General features: G+C 43.4%; 1 protein-coding gene across 5 annotated transcripts in view; it reads left to right on the forward strand.

Moving 5' to 3' along the window:
* iqsec1b (IQ motif and Sec7 domain ArfGEF 1b) overlaps positions 1-13,676 on the forward strand; it is a 176,391-nt gene that overhangs the window by 109,658 nt on the left and 53,057 nt on the right. Inside the window, exon 1 of one of the 5 annotated variants that reach the window (XM_076750795.1) lies at positions 2,556-5,765. The exons of the other annotated variants lie outside the window; for them this stretch is intronic. Coding sequence (XP_076606910.1) covers positions 5,719-5,765 — 47 coding nt within the window. The 5' untranslated portion in view covers positions 2,556-5,718. Of the gene's footprint in view, positions 1-2,555; positions 5,766-13,676 lie in introns of those variants that run through there. 5 annotated transcript variants of the gene reach the window in all.

Below are 13,676 nucleotides of genomic sequence, written 5' to 3' on the forward strand. Positions count from 1 at the left end.
TGCACAGTAACATTTTTAATTCAAGCCACCGTAACTGGCTGACAAAATGTTGAAGTTCAAAGCTTTTTGCTTGGATTACTGGCAGTTCCTCTGTCTCCAGCCTCTGCATGGTTTCTACAAAAGGTAAGGTGCTATATGCAGTATATAGTGTCTTGATTGTAAAGCTTAAAATTGAGCCTTTTTCCAAGTCTAGAAAAAAACAAGTAATTAAGACCCTCTATCAATGAATTTAACATGCCACAGTCAGTGTTTTGTGGTAACAGTGTAATTTACCCAGGCTTTTGGTCCTCAGTGTGAACAGCCTTCTTCTGCTTTCTCATATCATAAAGTGCCATGTTTGATTCAGACATGAATGATAGTTCCAGCCCTCGTACTTGTTAAACTCCTGCATTAAGAGGGGCTGAAATGGGGTACAAGGCCCACTTGTCAGCGAGGTCAACTGGTCTGAATGGGAGCTCTATTGTTGTGGTTTGCCCCTGACAAGCTTCAGCGCTGAATTCAGTCTATTGTGTGTGTGGTCCCACTCACAGTTATTTGCTCGGCAGCATGAGGTGACATGTGCTCTGTAGTCCACTGCTCCCATGTTCAGCTCTTGAGATCTGATCATGTGATGTGTGTACGTGTGTATACATGTGTTAGCAACTCTGAAGAGGGTTTGTAACTATACAGTGACGATTACCTGCTATTTAAAGAGGCACTTCACACATTATATACACCTGTATATATATAAATATATACATATGTGTGTGTGTGTGTGTGTGTGTGTGTGTGTATATATACATATATATATATATATATATATGTATATATACACACACATATATATATTGTGGTTGAGCGAAGAAATAAATGAAAAATTAACGCACAGCCGTGTGATTACAACATCGAAATGTTGTTTTTTATTTTACTGTATCTTTAAGCTAACGAAATACAAAACTAGATGATTGGGATATCATTCATTTCCTGTGTCAACTTAAACTATGACCACTGAGGCCTGTTAAGCCATTGTCAATTAAGAGCTGTGGGACTTCAATGCAGCTACAAAATGGTCCATTTCATAAACTGAAAGCCATTTATTACAAGAGTTTTCTGTTAAAAAGACATTCAAATTAGTTTTGCAGTGTAGGAGTGTGCAGCCAAAATAAGTGACGTACTCAGCTTAAAAGCTAATTTTATAAGGTTTTCCTTGCCTCTGTTTTGTCTCATTTTCTCTGTGTAATGAGAAAGACACCCGTGGGGTCATTTGAAGTGAGCAAACTTTGTCTGTTTCACAGAATGGTAATCAAAAAGAGGAATATGCGATGTGGAGACGAGCATATCTGAGCATGAATTGTCACAAACCTCCAGGACCATGTTTATTCATGAGTCCACCCATCCCCCACCCTCTTTTCTACGCAGCTGTGTCTCTGGGGGGGGTGGCAAAAAAACAAAAAATGAAAACACCCCCCATAACACGGCTTAATGCTCATGTGTTTTCCATTCCAATACCAGTCAGTAATTAGATGGTGAAGACCCAATTTCAATAAGCTTGGGGATGAGACAGATATGGTGGAACTGGAAGGTGTACATTTGCTGGGGGGCTCTGAGTTGTTTTGGGAGCCGGACGGTAATCAGCTTCAGTTTCGTGCTTGGGTCAGTATGAGGTTGTACATAAAGGACGGACCTGCTCATAATGGTGTTTGGTGGTAGTGTAGTGGCATGGCTCTCAAGATGGCAGTGTTTGGTCCATACTGAAATAGCTCAACAAATAACTGATTGGCTGCCATTAAATTTCGTGCAGACAAGCATGTTCCCCAGCCGATCAATCCTATTAACACAGGTGATCCTGTCATTTCCTCTGTTGCCACATGCAGTTTGACATTTATGGCTTGTACTGAAATGTCTCAGCAAGTATCAGATGGATTATGACCAGATTTTGTAGAGATGTCCATGGTGACTTTCTTTATTGCCAGGACATCTGTAATTCTTACAGCGTACATGGTATCTATGGTGATATATCGGTCACATGACAGAAAAAAGAATTGCACATAAGGAAACCAGAAATAGCCTCAGGCAATACCTTGATGAAAGCAAGACTACTACAAAGTGAGTAACGAATGGTGTACTCGCGAAGAGTTGTAAAGCATTACCTTCTTAACATCAGCATGGTTTCATTGTCTTTGTAAGCTTGTTAGCATGCTGACGCTAGCATTTAGCTCAAAGCTCCTCTGTGACCAACTACTATACAATGTTGTAGAGCAGCTCTGTGGCTGTAGACTCTTAGTTTTGTTTCATCATAGACACTTTAAACCAACTTTATTTTAATTTGGGCTTCCTCCAATTGTATGGACAGCTTCTATCTTTAAAAAAAAAAGATAGAAAGCTAGATAGAATGCTAGATTCTACTAGAGGTAAGAGAGGGTGTTTTGTTTTATTTGTCATTTTTGGTGATCTGACCCTGTAATGGCTTTATGGGTTTTTTGTAGTAACATATCTTCGTTTTCCTTGTGACCCCAGTCAATCAATGACCCCGTTGGTAATCCATCAACCCCTCACTGGTTTTCTGGATTTACCTGTGCTGTTCTAGCTGGGGCTGACAGTAACTGCTGTTGTGTTGATGAGGCGTGAGGAGAGCCTTTGATAGTGCCGTACGTAAAGCTGGAGTTAAGGCAGCGAGTTGAAAAACTTCTTTGATAGAGCTCTACCCTCTCTGCTGTTGTGGGTCACTAACCCACATCAAACTGTCCAAACGTGATAGTTCATCAGTGCTGAAGACACCACCCCACCTCCACCTCCACATCCCTTCATCACTCACACCGACTGACTCTATTCTGTCTCACATTTCTCATCCACGTTTCCCTGGGTGGATGTGACCTGAGCCCCTCCATGTACCGCCACTAACTCTTGACAGAATAATTGCACATAAAAGTGGCTACTTTATGCATTTCAATCCCCTGGACAAAGATCCGGGTTTTCCTTTTTCCCTTAAGGATTCATCTGATTACAGTTTTTTTATCTGAACTTAACAGACAGAGCCATGGCCTTTAATATTCCACACTCATTGTGGACTGGAGGGAGCACTCTCCGTTGAGGACCAAATTCAGGACATCAAAAGGTTTTCTACAGGCTTGAAGCAGGTCCCTGGTCTTTCTCAGCCTGGCCCCAGTGGTCTTTACAAATGCACATGAATCCTAGCTAAATCTCCAGAGGCTTTCAGGCTGCACACCAGTTCACCCAAATAATGAGAATGACCATAATTTTTTTTTTTTTTTTTTTTTTTCTTGCTTTACTAAAACTGGCCAAATAAGATGGAATATAAGGTGCAGCAGTAGCTTGGTGTGGTTAATTGTTTAGTGTGAAATGTTTTGTTAAGAGGATTATGGCACCTTTAATTGAGTGCTAATTGCATTCATTCACTGACCAAACCAAGCGCAGGCCTGTGAATGTGTCGGTCCTCAGAGCACACACTGACACTGAGTGCTGTCATATTCTGCCAGCGGCTCATTCACACGTCTGCTGCGGGGTGCTCAGCCATGCCAGCCAATTCTCCGCTACCCAGTCGCAGATATGCCTTGTAGCGGTCAGTTTGATATCAGCCACTCTCTCTGTGATTTTCTTCATGCCGTGAAATGGAAACATCAAAGTCTGAAGCCCCTGTCAAATCAATCTGCTGTGTGAATGTGTACAGGCATGGCAGTGCAACTCGGAGCTGCAGTCACTGTAAATCAGAGCATGTGTCAGTGCAGAGTGATACTGATGCTCCCTTTGTTGATTAGTTTGTATTAAGCAGTAATTGTATCAGCTATATCTCACATGCTTTTGGTCTTTTTTCCTCACTGTATGTGAGATCTTCAGAGAAGGGACAAATAGACAATTCAGCTCTCTGATATTTCACCACATTCCTAACTGTAATCTTCCTAACTGCTAATAGATGACCCTGCCATGAGAGTGGGAGTGAGACAGACAGACAGGCAGACGAATGGGGAGACTGACAGCCAGAGAAATGTTTAGCAGCTGCTCAGAGGAAGGCCACAGAGGCCAACAGGGAGTGAAAATACTTGACTATTCTTAAACGTCTAAAATAACAAAGGCAAACTTCTCACATGGTCACCGTAGGGATTTGCGTTACTATGTGTCAGCATATCCTTTACGTGCAGCTGAAGTTTGTGTGGAGAATTTGCTATGCTCTAATACTACCCATTGCTTAGGACTGAGGAAGCACAGCTAATGTTAGTGGAGGCAACAGGGACATGCACACTGACCACAAAACCAAACACAAATATACTGTAGACGTTATGCGGTATACTGATTAACTGACTAATGTGAACCAGTGGAGAATAAAATGTTATATGTTACCTTAGTTAGGCCAATGCTGAAAGGTTTACCCAAGTTCTATGCAGTTTTGTATAATTTACAAGAGAATGTCCAGTTTGTGCTACTTTTTAATTCTACTCCTTCAAGGGCAATGTTAATGGATTGACATCCAAGGAAGTTTTGATGGTGTGTAAGGTTTGCGTCCGTGTGAACACAGCTCCCATTAATACAGAGCAGTAGTTGTTCATCTCATGAATTGACTTCAGTGTACCCATCTCAATCTAACATCCTCAATTACTCTGCATACGTGTAGTGTAGGTCTGATGAGCAAGATTTTGGCATGGTTGTGTGGTGCATGCTGTGGTTTCTGCTGATCTGAAGCCATAACACAGAGAACATAGTGCAAATGAACACCATTCTACAGAGTCTCACACTGACTGCCCACATCATCAGAGCTCCTCTGCTCCTTCCACTTAACTCATAGCAGATGATCTTCAGGCTGCACAGCTGTTCACATCCAACACTTACCACAGCCTGCTTCACTCGCTTTTCTTTTCCACACACATCACATTTTTCATGTCTCCTAAGCTTACTGAACTTTTATTTTACATTCCACTCTGCTGACTCAGCGAGATGACTTAACTCCTCTGCCTGTGATGTTTTATTCTCCTCTACTCTGTTTTGAAATGGTTGATAAGTGACGCATCAGAAACAGTCTAACAACATGTCCAAAACCTGCTGCACTTATTCAGCAGCAGCGAAGTCTTTCACCTCCCCTGAGTCATATACCATCTTTTGAGAATTTGTGGGGGAAAAGTGAGACCTGACACTACAGGAGTGGTACAGTGAGAACAAACAATAGACAGCCTCCTGTGCAGAGCCACAGAGATGGTTTACGGGACATTGCGTGGCAGCAGTAGGTGATAGGCTTCTGAGGAAGGGGCAGCAGCCGGGTGGTGGAATGTGAACATGTGCTAGTGTTGCACACTGAAGCAAGGAGGGATGTTACTCCGTCTGGTCGACTTAGCAGTTGACCTTACTTGGTAGTACTGGATAAGTCTCTGCTCTGCTCTCCTCAGACAGGAACAGGATGGTGTGTCTACTTTTACAAGGGCTGAGTAAAAGAAAGAAAAAGGGGAACTGAAAAGGAGCAGTGACAGAAGTAAACCAGCCTCCAGGAGGGAGAATTAGTCATTTTTCCTCAGGAGCCAGAAAAGACTAGTACATGTGTTGTGGTCAAGTGAAGAGAGAGGGAAGGAGTGGCATGGGTGGATGCTGGTAGGAGGACTGCTGCTCCTCTCTCATGCAGACAGTGTTCAGCTCCGAGTTGCCTCAAAACATTTGGGTCTTTCTCACCTCTTAGCCTCTCATCAGAGAACGTAACAAGTCCAAATTTCAAGTTTTCAGCCTGACGATGTCAGGGGCATGTGGAGTCTAATGTGGAAGTACTGCATTTCAGTGCGGACGATAAGGTAGGAGGATCCTGTTACAGAGCTCTAAAGCATGGTGGTGCACTGCTGGGGAAGTCATCAGGCTTGTGCTGATCTGTGTGCTGGGGGAATATTCACTCTGTTTTAATAATAATCATTTGGACACCTGTGCTAGATCTGGAGCTGGAACATGAAATACGTGACTCTGCTATCAGGGTTCATTTTTAACTGACTGTTGAAGAAGGTTTAGTTTATGACTTCAGAAAAGCTGTGAAAACATTTTGCTTATTTGTTACGCAACTTTGACATAGATCATCAACGAATCGGTCAGGATCAAACCTGAAAAGTTGTTTCAATAAGTTTTGATTGCAGCTGTAACTTCTGTCAGGTATTTTTTAACTAATAGTTTCATCTGTGGAATGTCAGAATAGCGAAGAATACTCATCATAAATTCTGTTGATGTCTGCAGATTGCTTCTGTGCAATTAAAAGTTCAAAAACCCAAATGCATTCAACTTACAGGAGTATCAACTGAGAAAAGTTTCACATCACCACATTTGGGAAGCTGGATCCAGCAAATGTTTGGCATGGTCGCTTGATGAATGACCCAACTTGAGACCTCTCGTCATCCGTCTCGGTCATCGTCATGTTTTCCAGTTGTGACCAGTTCTACCAAATACAAGGGGTTTTTTTTTGTTTTGTTAAATTTTAGTGCTCTGAAGAAGTAAAATGATTCAGTAATTTGAAAGAAAAGTCTAAACAGACATACATATGTGAAGCAGTCATGATTGTTTTGTGACATAAACCACTCATTGATTACTGAAATATTTGTATTTTCCAGTGAATTTGCTTTTGATCAACTATTCGATTAATGAACCAATTGTTTAAGCACTGGTTCTACTGTTACTCACTGCACTTCTTATTTCCATGTGGCGTTCAATAACAAACTGTTCTGTCTGTGAACAGTGTACCAGTTGAAACAGGCCATGGGAGATGCTGTAGGGGACGGGTTAAAGCATTAATGGTTCCACACAGTGATTTCACCACAGCAAGGCTAAAATTAGTGGCCATTGTGGCGAGAGCAGCCTGACTCAGCAGTAGCCAATCACCATTCATAAACTCCTATGGTCTGTAATTCCAGTCTCCGTGGGTAGGCCAGCCACAGCTTGGAGTTCATGCTATAGTCCAGAAATGTTCCTTCCTCTCAGTGAGTCCAGTCGTTTTATTGAATTACTGATCCCTGTCTGGTACAGCTCACGCACACCGGCTTGTGTAACTTGGCCATCAGACATTTTCCGTCTCTGCTGATTTCTCATGATTGCCACAGTTACATGGTTTTTCCTCTTGGCTTGGAGTACCTTCTGTCTGCTTTGCTAAAATTACCACATAGTCACTGACACATGTACACAGGACCTCGAGGCTGAAGTCAAATGTGTGGTATTTTTAAATAGCTAGCTTAAATGATCCTCGTCCATATTTACAGTTTAGTGACCTTTTAGTGTCACTATTTACATTTCTGGTCTCTGTATGGCAGTAACAATGGTAGTGAAAGTAGCTAAAGCTGCAGTTTGCAGCACATTTTTGTCTACTAGACAAATAGAAGTGCAGTAGTCACTCCTGCTGTTTTAGTCTTCACCAGCTCTGAAAAACAATATCTGGCTCTTGAGCTGCTAAATGCTCCACCGTGTTCACTCGTTAATCACTGACTTTGTCTGTCTTCTGATTGGTGCTGGGCATACATTGTATTTCTCAGAGCTCTGTAGCTGAAAACAGCTTTTTCTTGCTGTGGCTGGAAACGAGGTGGATTAGAAAGGAGCCTGCGAGCTGGAAAACCAAAACAATGAGTTAAAAGTCAGAGTGAAGCGAGGCAACTTGCAGGGTATGTAGGAAGATGACATACCAATTCTTTATGTCACCCACAAAGCTCTGATTGGTTTAACATTCTTCAGATCTATTTGAATAGCTGAACAAATTGGAGATGTGGATGGTGATTCAGAGGGCTGTGCTGGTGTGGTTTGATCAGATGTGACTGACAGTGGTGTCTCCCTGGCAACATAAACAAACGATCCAAAAACTGCATCTAGATTCAGGTTGTGATTCTTCAAAGCAGCGAGAAAAGCACAGACAAAAACCCGAATGCATACATCTGTCATGTGAATTCACTGAAACTGTTTTCCTTCTGGTTGAAATTGTCTTACTCGTGTTGGACCCCATCTCACAGACCGAACTGTAGACAGCTCCAGGAAGCAGGGCTGTTCTCTGTCTGCTTTACACACCTAAGGCCTTTCACAGTGTTATTGTTGAGACTGACAGATTGACCCTTTGATAGCACTCCTCTCCGAGCGAGAGGAGACGGCAGTGTCGTCTGCCAGCAGTACATTCCTGAAGACAGGAGTCATCCCTCCATAACTCTCCGCTTCTCACATGCAGGTCTCGCTCCTCTCTGACCCTGCCTCTCTGTTTTTTCTCCCAGCTAATGCTTGACTACATACCAACTCCATCTGTGTGTGTGTGTGTGTGTGTGTGTGTGTGTGTGTGAGTGTGTGTGTGTGTGTGCGCACGCGCACTTTCCCCCCGCTATTCACTATCTGCAGGGAATTTTGAACCTGCTTTGCTGGAGCTGTTTTGTAATAAATTCTCATTAAAGAGCCTGGCTTTACAGCTGAGGCTGCTCTGTTTGAACTGTTAGCACACTGTAGTTTTGCAAAGGCTCTGTGCATGCAGGCCCTTTAAAAGGTCCTTTAAAAAGGTTTGCCAGTGAAACAGTAGAGGCCAAGGAACCTGATATGGCTGTTTCTACAGCAAGCCAAAGGAGCACAGCGTATTATTTATTTAACTCATGGACTCAGACTGGAGTTGAAGGTGCCAGTTCGAGGTGACCTACGTGACTGTTAGTCTGTGTCCTGTGCTCCTGGCCTCCCCGAGGAGAGGAAGTACAGTGTCTCTGCTGAACTCGACAGTAACTCGTCTGGTGTCTCAGTGACTGTTCCACCCCACACACCTTCCTGGCAAGCAAGCAAAAGCAGCAGCACTGAACTGGCGGTCTGTCTCCGAGCAGATGAAGCAGGGCTGACCTGGCCTTCCAATAAGGCTGCACTTTAAAGGTAAAGTCATTCTGCTCAGCACTCCAGCAGGGAGTGGAATTATAGGGCCTGTGCACCTCGTGTAAACAGAACAGAGCAGTCAGTCAGCTGTCGGCCGTGCGCTCTCTGACAGCACCTCCCTCTGTACTGGAGCTGGTAAAGAGCGGCAGCACGATCTCAGGAGGAGCCGCTGCTCTGCCGCTCGGCTGTAGCACACCTGAGGCATACAGACACGCGACAGAGAGGTTTTTTAACACAACACGGAGGCAAACAGCAGCAAAGAGAGAGTCGAAGACATATGGTGAGTGTGGGTCTGATTCACTCGTGGTCAGCTGGACAGGTTATGCAAGGAAAGACAGGTATTATTAGACCTTTGCTGGCTTCTGTATAAAAGCATGGAAATGACTTTACACCTGCTGACAAAGTGCATGCTGTGTTCTGCCTTGCTGTATGTTGGGACATCTATCAGTGAGCCTAGCATCTGTATTCAGTTGATTATAGATTATAAGGTCACTTCATTTCAGATGCCGTTCCTCAGAAAATTCACACTTTTGGTCTTTAGTTTGTAAGGAATTCTTTTCATCCTGATCAGGTTTGTCAGATCTGGCCTTGTTATGTAAAAACAGATTCACTTTGACTATGTGTCTCTGCAGTGATGGACATAGCAGGTCAGGCAACGCGATGTTACACAGGAGTTTCATCTGCTCTCAGTGAGTCTGTCTTTCAGTGCCTCTTCTTGTTTCATCTACCACTGTCTGAATTTCTCTTACTTTTGGAGAATTTGAACACCAAGAGGATTCTGTAAACTCTGCGAAAGGTAGCGCTTTCATCTTGTTTGTTGTTTGACTGTATGCCTCTATTGTAATTAGCTGTTATAAATATTTCAGTATTGCAGTGTCTTATTTCCACATGTAATTCGATTCCAGTTCTCTTTCCCGGACTCCCAGTAGGTTTGTACTGTGTTTATTTGTGTTTAATTTACAGTAAATGTAAATAAACATGAATCACAGTCTGACATGCTGTAATTTTCCAGTATGGAATTTGGAGTCTGCTTTAATTTCGTCAGTATCAGGAGATTAAGCCATAATGTTCCCGTTAGACAGAAATATCATCTTGGTTTTTTTGCTCTCGATACATGCTTGGATCGAATTGTAATGGATTTAAATTGCCATAATGATGAATAAATGTCACCGTAATAACTTAGATGTCGTTGTAGCTCAGGCAACTGCTGCACTCTTGAGTCCTTTTTAATCACTGTCAGGTGCTATAATTGGCCCGGTCCTAGCATCAGTGGTGACCCGTAGCTCGGTCAATAATGGCCGGACAGTGACTGGGGCGGGCAGGGATGCAGCTGCCATCTGGGGTCCTTCGCCATCTTTTACGCATTTCAATGAGACTGAGCTCATCCAACATTAATGGCCACAGCGGCCCTTAGCGTCGATCGCTCTATCTCAGCCAGCTACGCTCTGACCCTGGGCTGCCGGTGGTCCAGGGGGTACCTCCGGCCCGGCCCTGGCTGCCTTGTGAGGCGCACTGAAGCCTGACTTCACCCTGACTTCATCCTTGCTCTGGTAACAGCAATGTGCCACCTGCTAATGGCACTCTGACGGATTAGAGACACAGCAGTGCTCTCACAGGATCCTGCAACCACTTAAAATCTAAGCTATTGGCCATATTCACCATGACCTTTCTCTTCCAAAGTGCTTCACCCAGTATGGCATCAGAAAGTCCATTATTTTCTCCTCAGGAAGAGCTCCACCTCCACCTTTGCAAATTCAGAAAGGATTGCTAAATTCCACCTAACAGCTGGGTGTAGCGCACAACAGATTGTGGCTGTGTGTTTGCATAACTACCCCAAAACACAACGTGTGTGGATTTCCACTGAAATGCAGTGTGAATGAGGGTTTAATCAGTATGTCAACACAGAACAGAGAAGGCATCGCTGCCAACATCTGGCTGGATATATGTGTTATTCCAAAAGCGTCACGATTTGACTCCAATTGCCCAAACCAAAGACAAGTCACATACTTTATCTGCTATAATTCTGTTCACATGACAAAAATAAAATGAAAATACTTTAGAATGACTAATATAAGAAAGGTTTGTTGGCCAGTTATTTACTTTGAGACAAGCTCAGTTAATATCACAACAGTGCTGTTGATAATGTGCAGCCCCATAGCTAATCAATGAGGGGCTAATGGTTTCTGAAACACCTCCTGCAACTCAACCACGCCCTTTGGCCAAGCATTCTGGGAAGATCTCCATCACTGGCAGGCTTTACTCTGGGTTTCTGTTTTCACTGTTTAATTGTGTCAGCCAGCAGTTGCAGCATATAGCCAGAAGATGAACATTACTGTTCCCACTGCTGGAGGAAATACATGTTGTTGGGGGTGATTTGGGTTTTAGAACAACGGGTGAAAAGCCTGCAGAGATAGGACCTCAGTATATCAGTGGACCAGCCACCAAGTTAAACTCCCATATGATAAGAATACTAACTTCTGGTTCTGGTCTGTGAAAAAGCCCTTTAAGAAGGTATCAACACAGTAATTATAGTTCTCTATTTACCAACAAGTTATTATCCCCTTTGACCTCTCTATTCCAGTTCTCCCCCTACTCTCCCACCCTCCTGAGGTGGACCAGCCTTTAACCTCTCTCCCTAGCTTTCATTCTCTTCCTCTCTGCCTTGCCTCCTCCTCTTCCTCCTCTTTTATTAGGCTGAATTCTGCAATCAATTAGTATGAGAGAAGGCTCAATCAGTCCCTGCTCATTTGCAATTCCTCCCTGTTAAACACTTTCCTTTATTACCAATGTCATAATTAATGCAGAGGAGATTGAGAAGACAGGAGGGAGGAGGGAGAGGACTCAGAAGAGGGAGGGTGGAGATGGAGAGGAGGAGAGGCATTTCTGTGTGTGTGTGTGTGTGTGTGTGTGTGTGTGTGTGTGTGTCTGTGTGTGTGTGTGTGTGTGTGTGTGTGTGTGTGTGTGTGTTAGTTATCATGTAGACTGCAGTCATCCAGAACACAGAACACCACGACTAATCATATGTTAGTGAGTCATGCTCACGCATACATTGTACATTAGTTGCTACAGTGAAGGAGTAAATGGCCGTAGAGGCTTTGCAGTCATGTCAAATTTGGCAGTCACCATGTCCAATGAATAAACTGTGCTGCAGACTGAAAAATGTTTTAAAAATCTTAAAAAAAAAAAAAAAAAAACCCTTCTCAGACTCAGTGCACTCCACATGCAGTTGAAGAACAGTGAATTCAGATAACCAATGTCGGTAACTCTCCTTCAAGGACAAGCTGTCCATTAGGTCAGTGTAAGTTGCTTGAAGACGTCAGACACGATGATAGAGTTTTCTTGTGCTCTTCAGATTTGTTGAGTCAAGGGCAGTGCTGTGTTTCAGATGAGCAGCAAGCAAAACAAGTGGGGCTGGTTAGTTTTTAATCAGAAATTAGCTTGAAATGATTATATATCAGGTAAAAAGTGCCATGTCCAACTGAACCATGTGTTAGTTAATGACTTCAGTTGTTTATATTAACATGTGACTATTAGTTAATTCTTCCTTGCTTGCTAACAAGCTGACTTCATCCATGGTCTGTGGTGAAATGAAAAAGAAAACACAGTAACAGTGTCTGAATTTACTGACACAGCTACTCACAGGTTAGAAACATAAACAGCAATTCCCAACCACTGCTACTTGAACCTGCATTAGCCTAATTTGATTTGTAGGCCACACGAAGCTGTAAGTACAACACTGACATCTTATCATGTCTAAAGTTTCATATGCAGAGTGTGTTAGTATACAACTGCCTGTTTACACATCCAGCAGACAGGGAGCAACATTAGTGTTCATTTAAAGTTGAATTTCAGGGGACCTACTGAATGTGAGTCCAGTATTCAAAGTCCTTTTAGCTCTGTTTTGGTCTCCACCAACCCCTGAGAAAAATACCCAACTCTTTAGTCACTAAATGCTCTACTATGTTCACCAGAGAGTTGCACCAGGTCGATGAGAGCTGTGAGACTGAAACACGACAGTAAAGTTGCAGACCAAACCAAAACAATGAACTGAAAGATGCTATCAAGCTCAGAGCTGAGCCACAGTGCAGAGTCTGGGGACAGTTCTCTGCAGGTTCATCGTTCATCACTACAAGCAACTCCTTTCATGTCAGACATAGCCATCAGACCCATAGTTCATTTTCAAAGTAAAGGGTAAGACCAGCTTTAAGTGTAAGGACCTCCAATGTGGCTGCCAAGAGGCCTGGTTACATCTGCTACTTTGAATCCCACCTATTTTAAAACGCAGGTAGCATCCGCAGTCTGCCTAAAACAGAGCTTAGCTGGAGATCGCCCCTAACCAAATGACTTCTCTTCCTATTAAAAGGATTCAAATAATGCCTGTATCGACAGCGAGGAAGAAGGGTTCATAAGCAGGGTAGTAGATGTGAGTGCACAGCTGTGTGTAAGCATGTTTTATGAGCGGTAGGATGAGATGGCAGTGTGATTGGGGGGCAGGTGGTAGACCACTGGTAATTACCGGGCAGCGGTGCTGCACAGTCAGTGGTCCCCACACACCAATCTGTCTTCTTCTGGCCCCAATGAAAAGCCTTTTAACATCTGATTAGCTTTTAATGTCACTCTGTGGGCGTGGGTGTGGCTTGGATATGAGAGACGGGGAGAACAGGCCTGTATGCAGATAGATATTTGTTTTTGATTGAAGAGCGCTGTGATCCAGGTGTGGAAAATTGCGCTGGAGGACTGTAATGTTTTCATCAGTGTGTGTTTGCATGTTTATAGGGGCTAGTTTGTGGCATGCCTTGCCTTCTTGTCTCAATTTCATCCCACAGGTGTGTCTGTTTGATGGATGGGTC

Source organism: Chaetodon auriga, chromosome 2 (assembly GCF_051107435.1).
Source record: "Chaetodon auriga isolate fChaAug3 chromosome 2, fChaAug3.hap1, whole genome shotgun sequence".
Taxonomy (NCBI): domain Eukaryota; kingdom Metazoa; phylum Chordata; class Actinopteri; order Chaetodontiformes; family Chaetodontidae; genus Chaetodon; species Chaetodon auriga.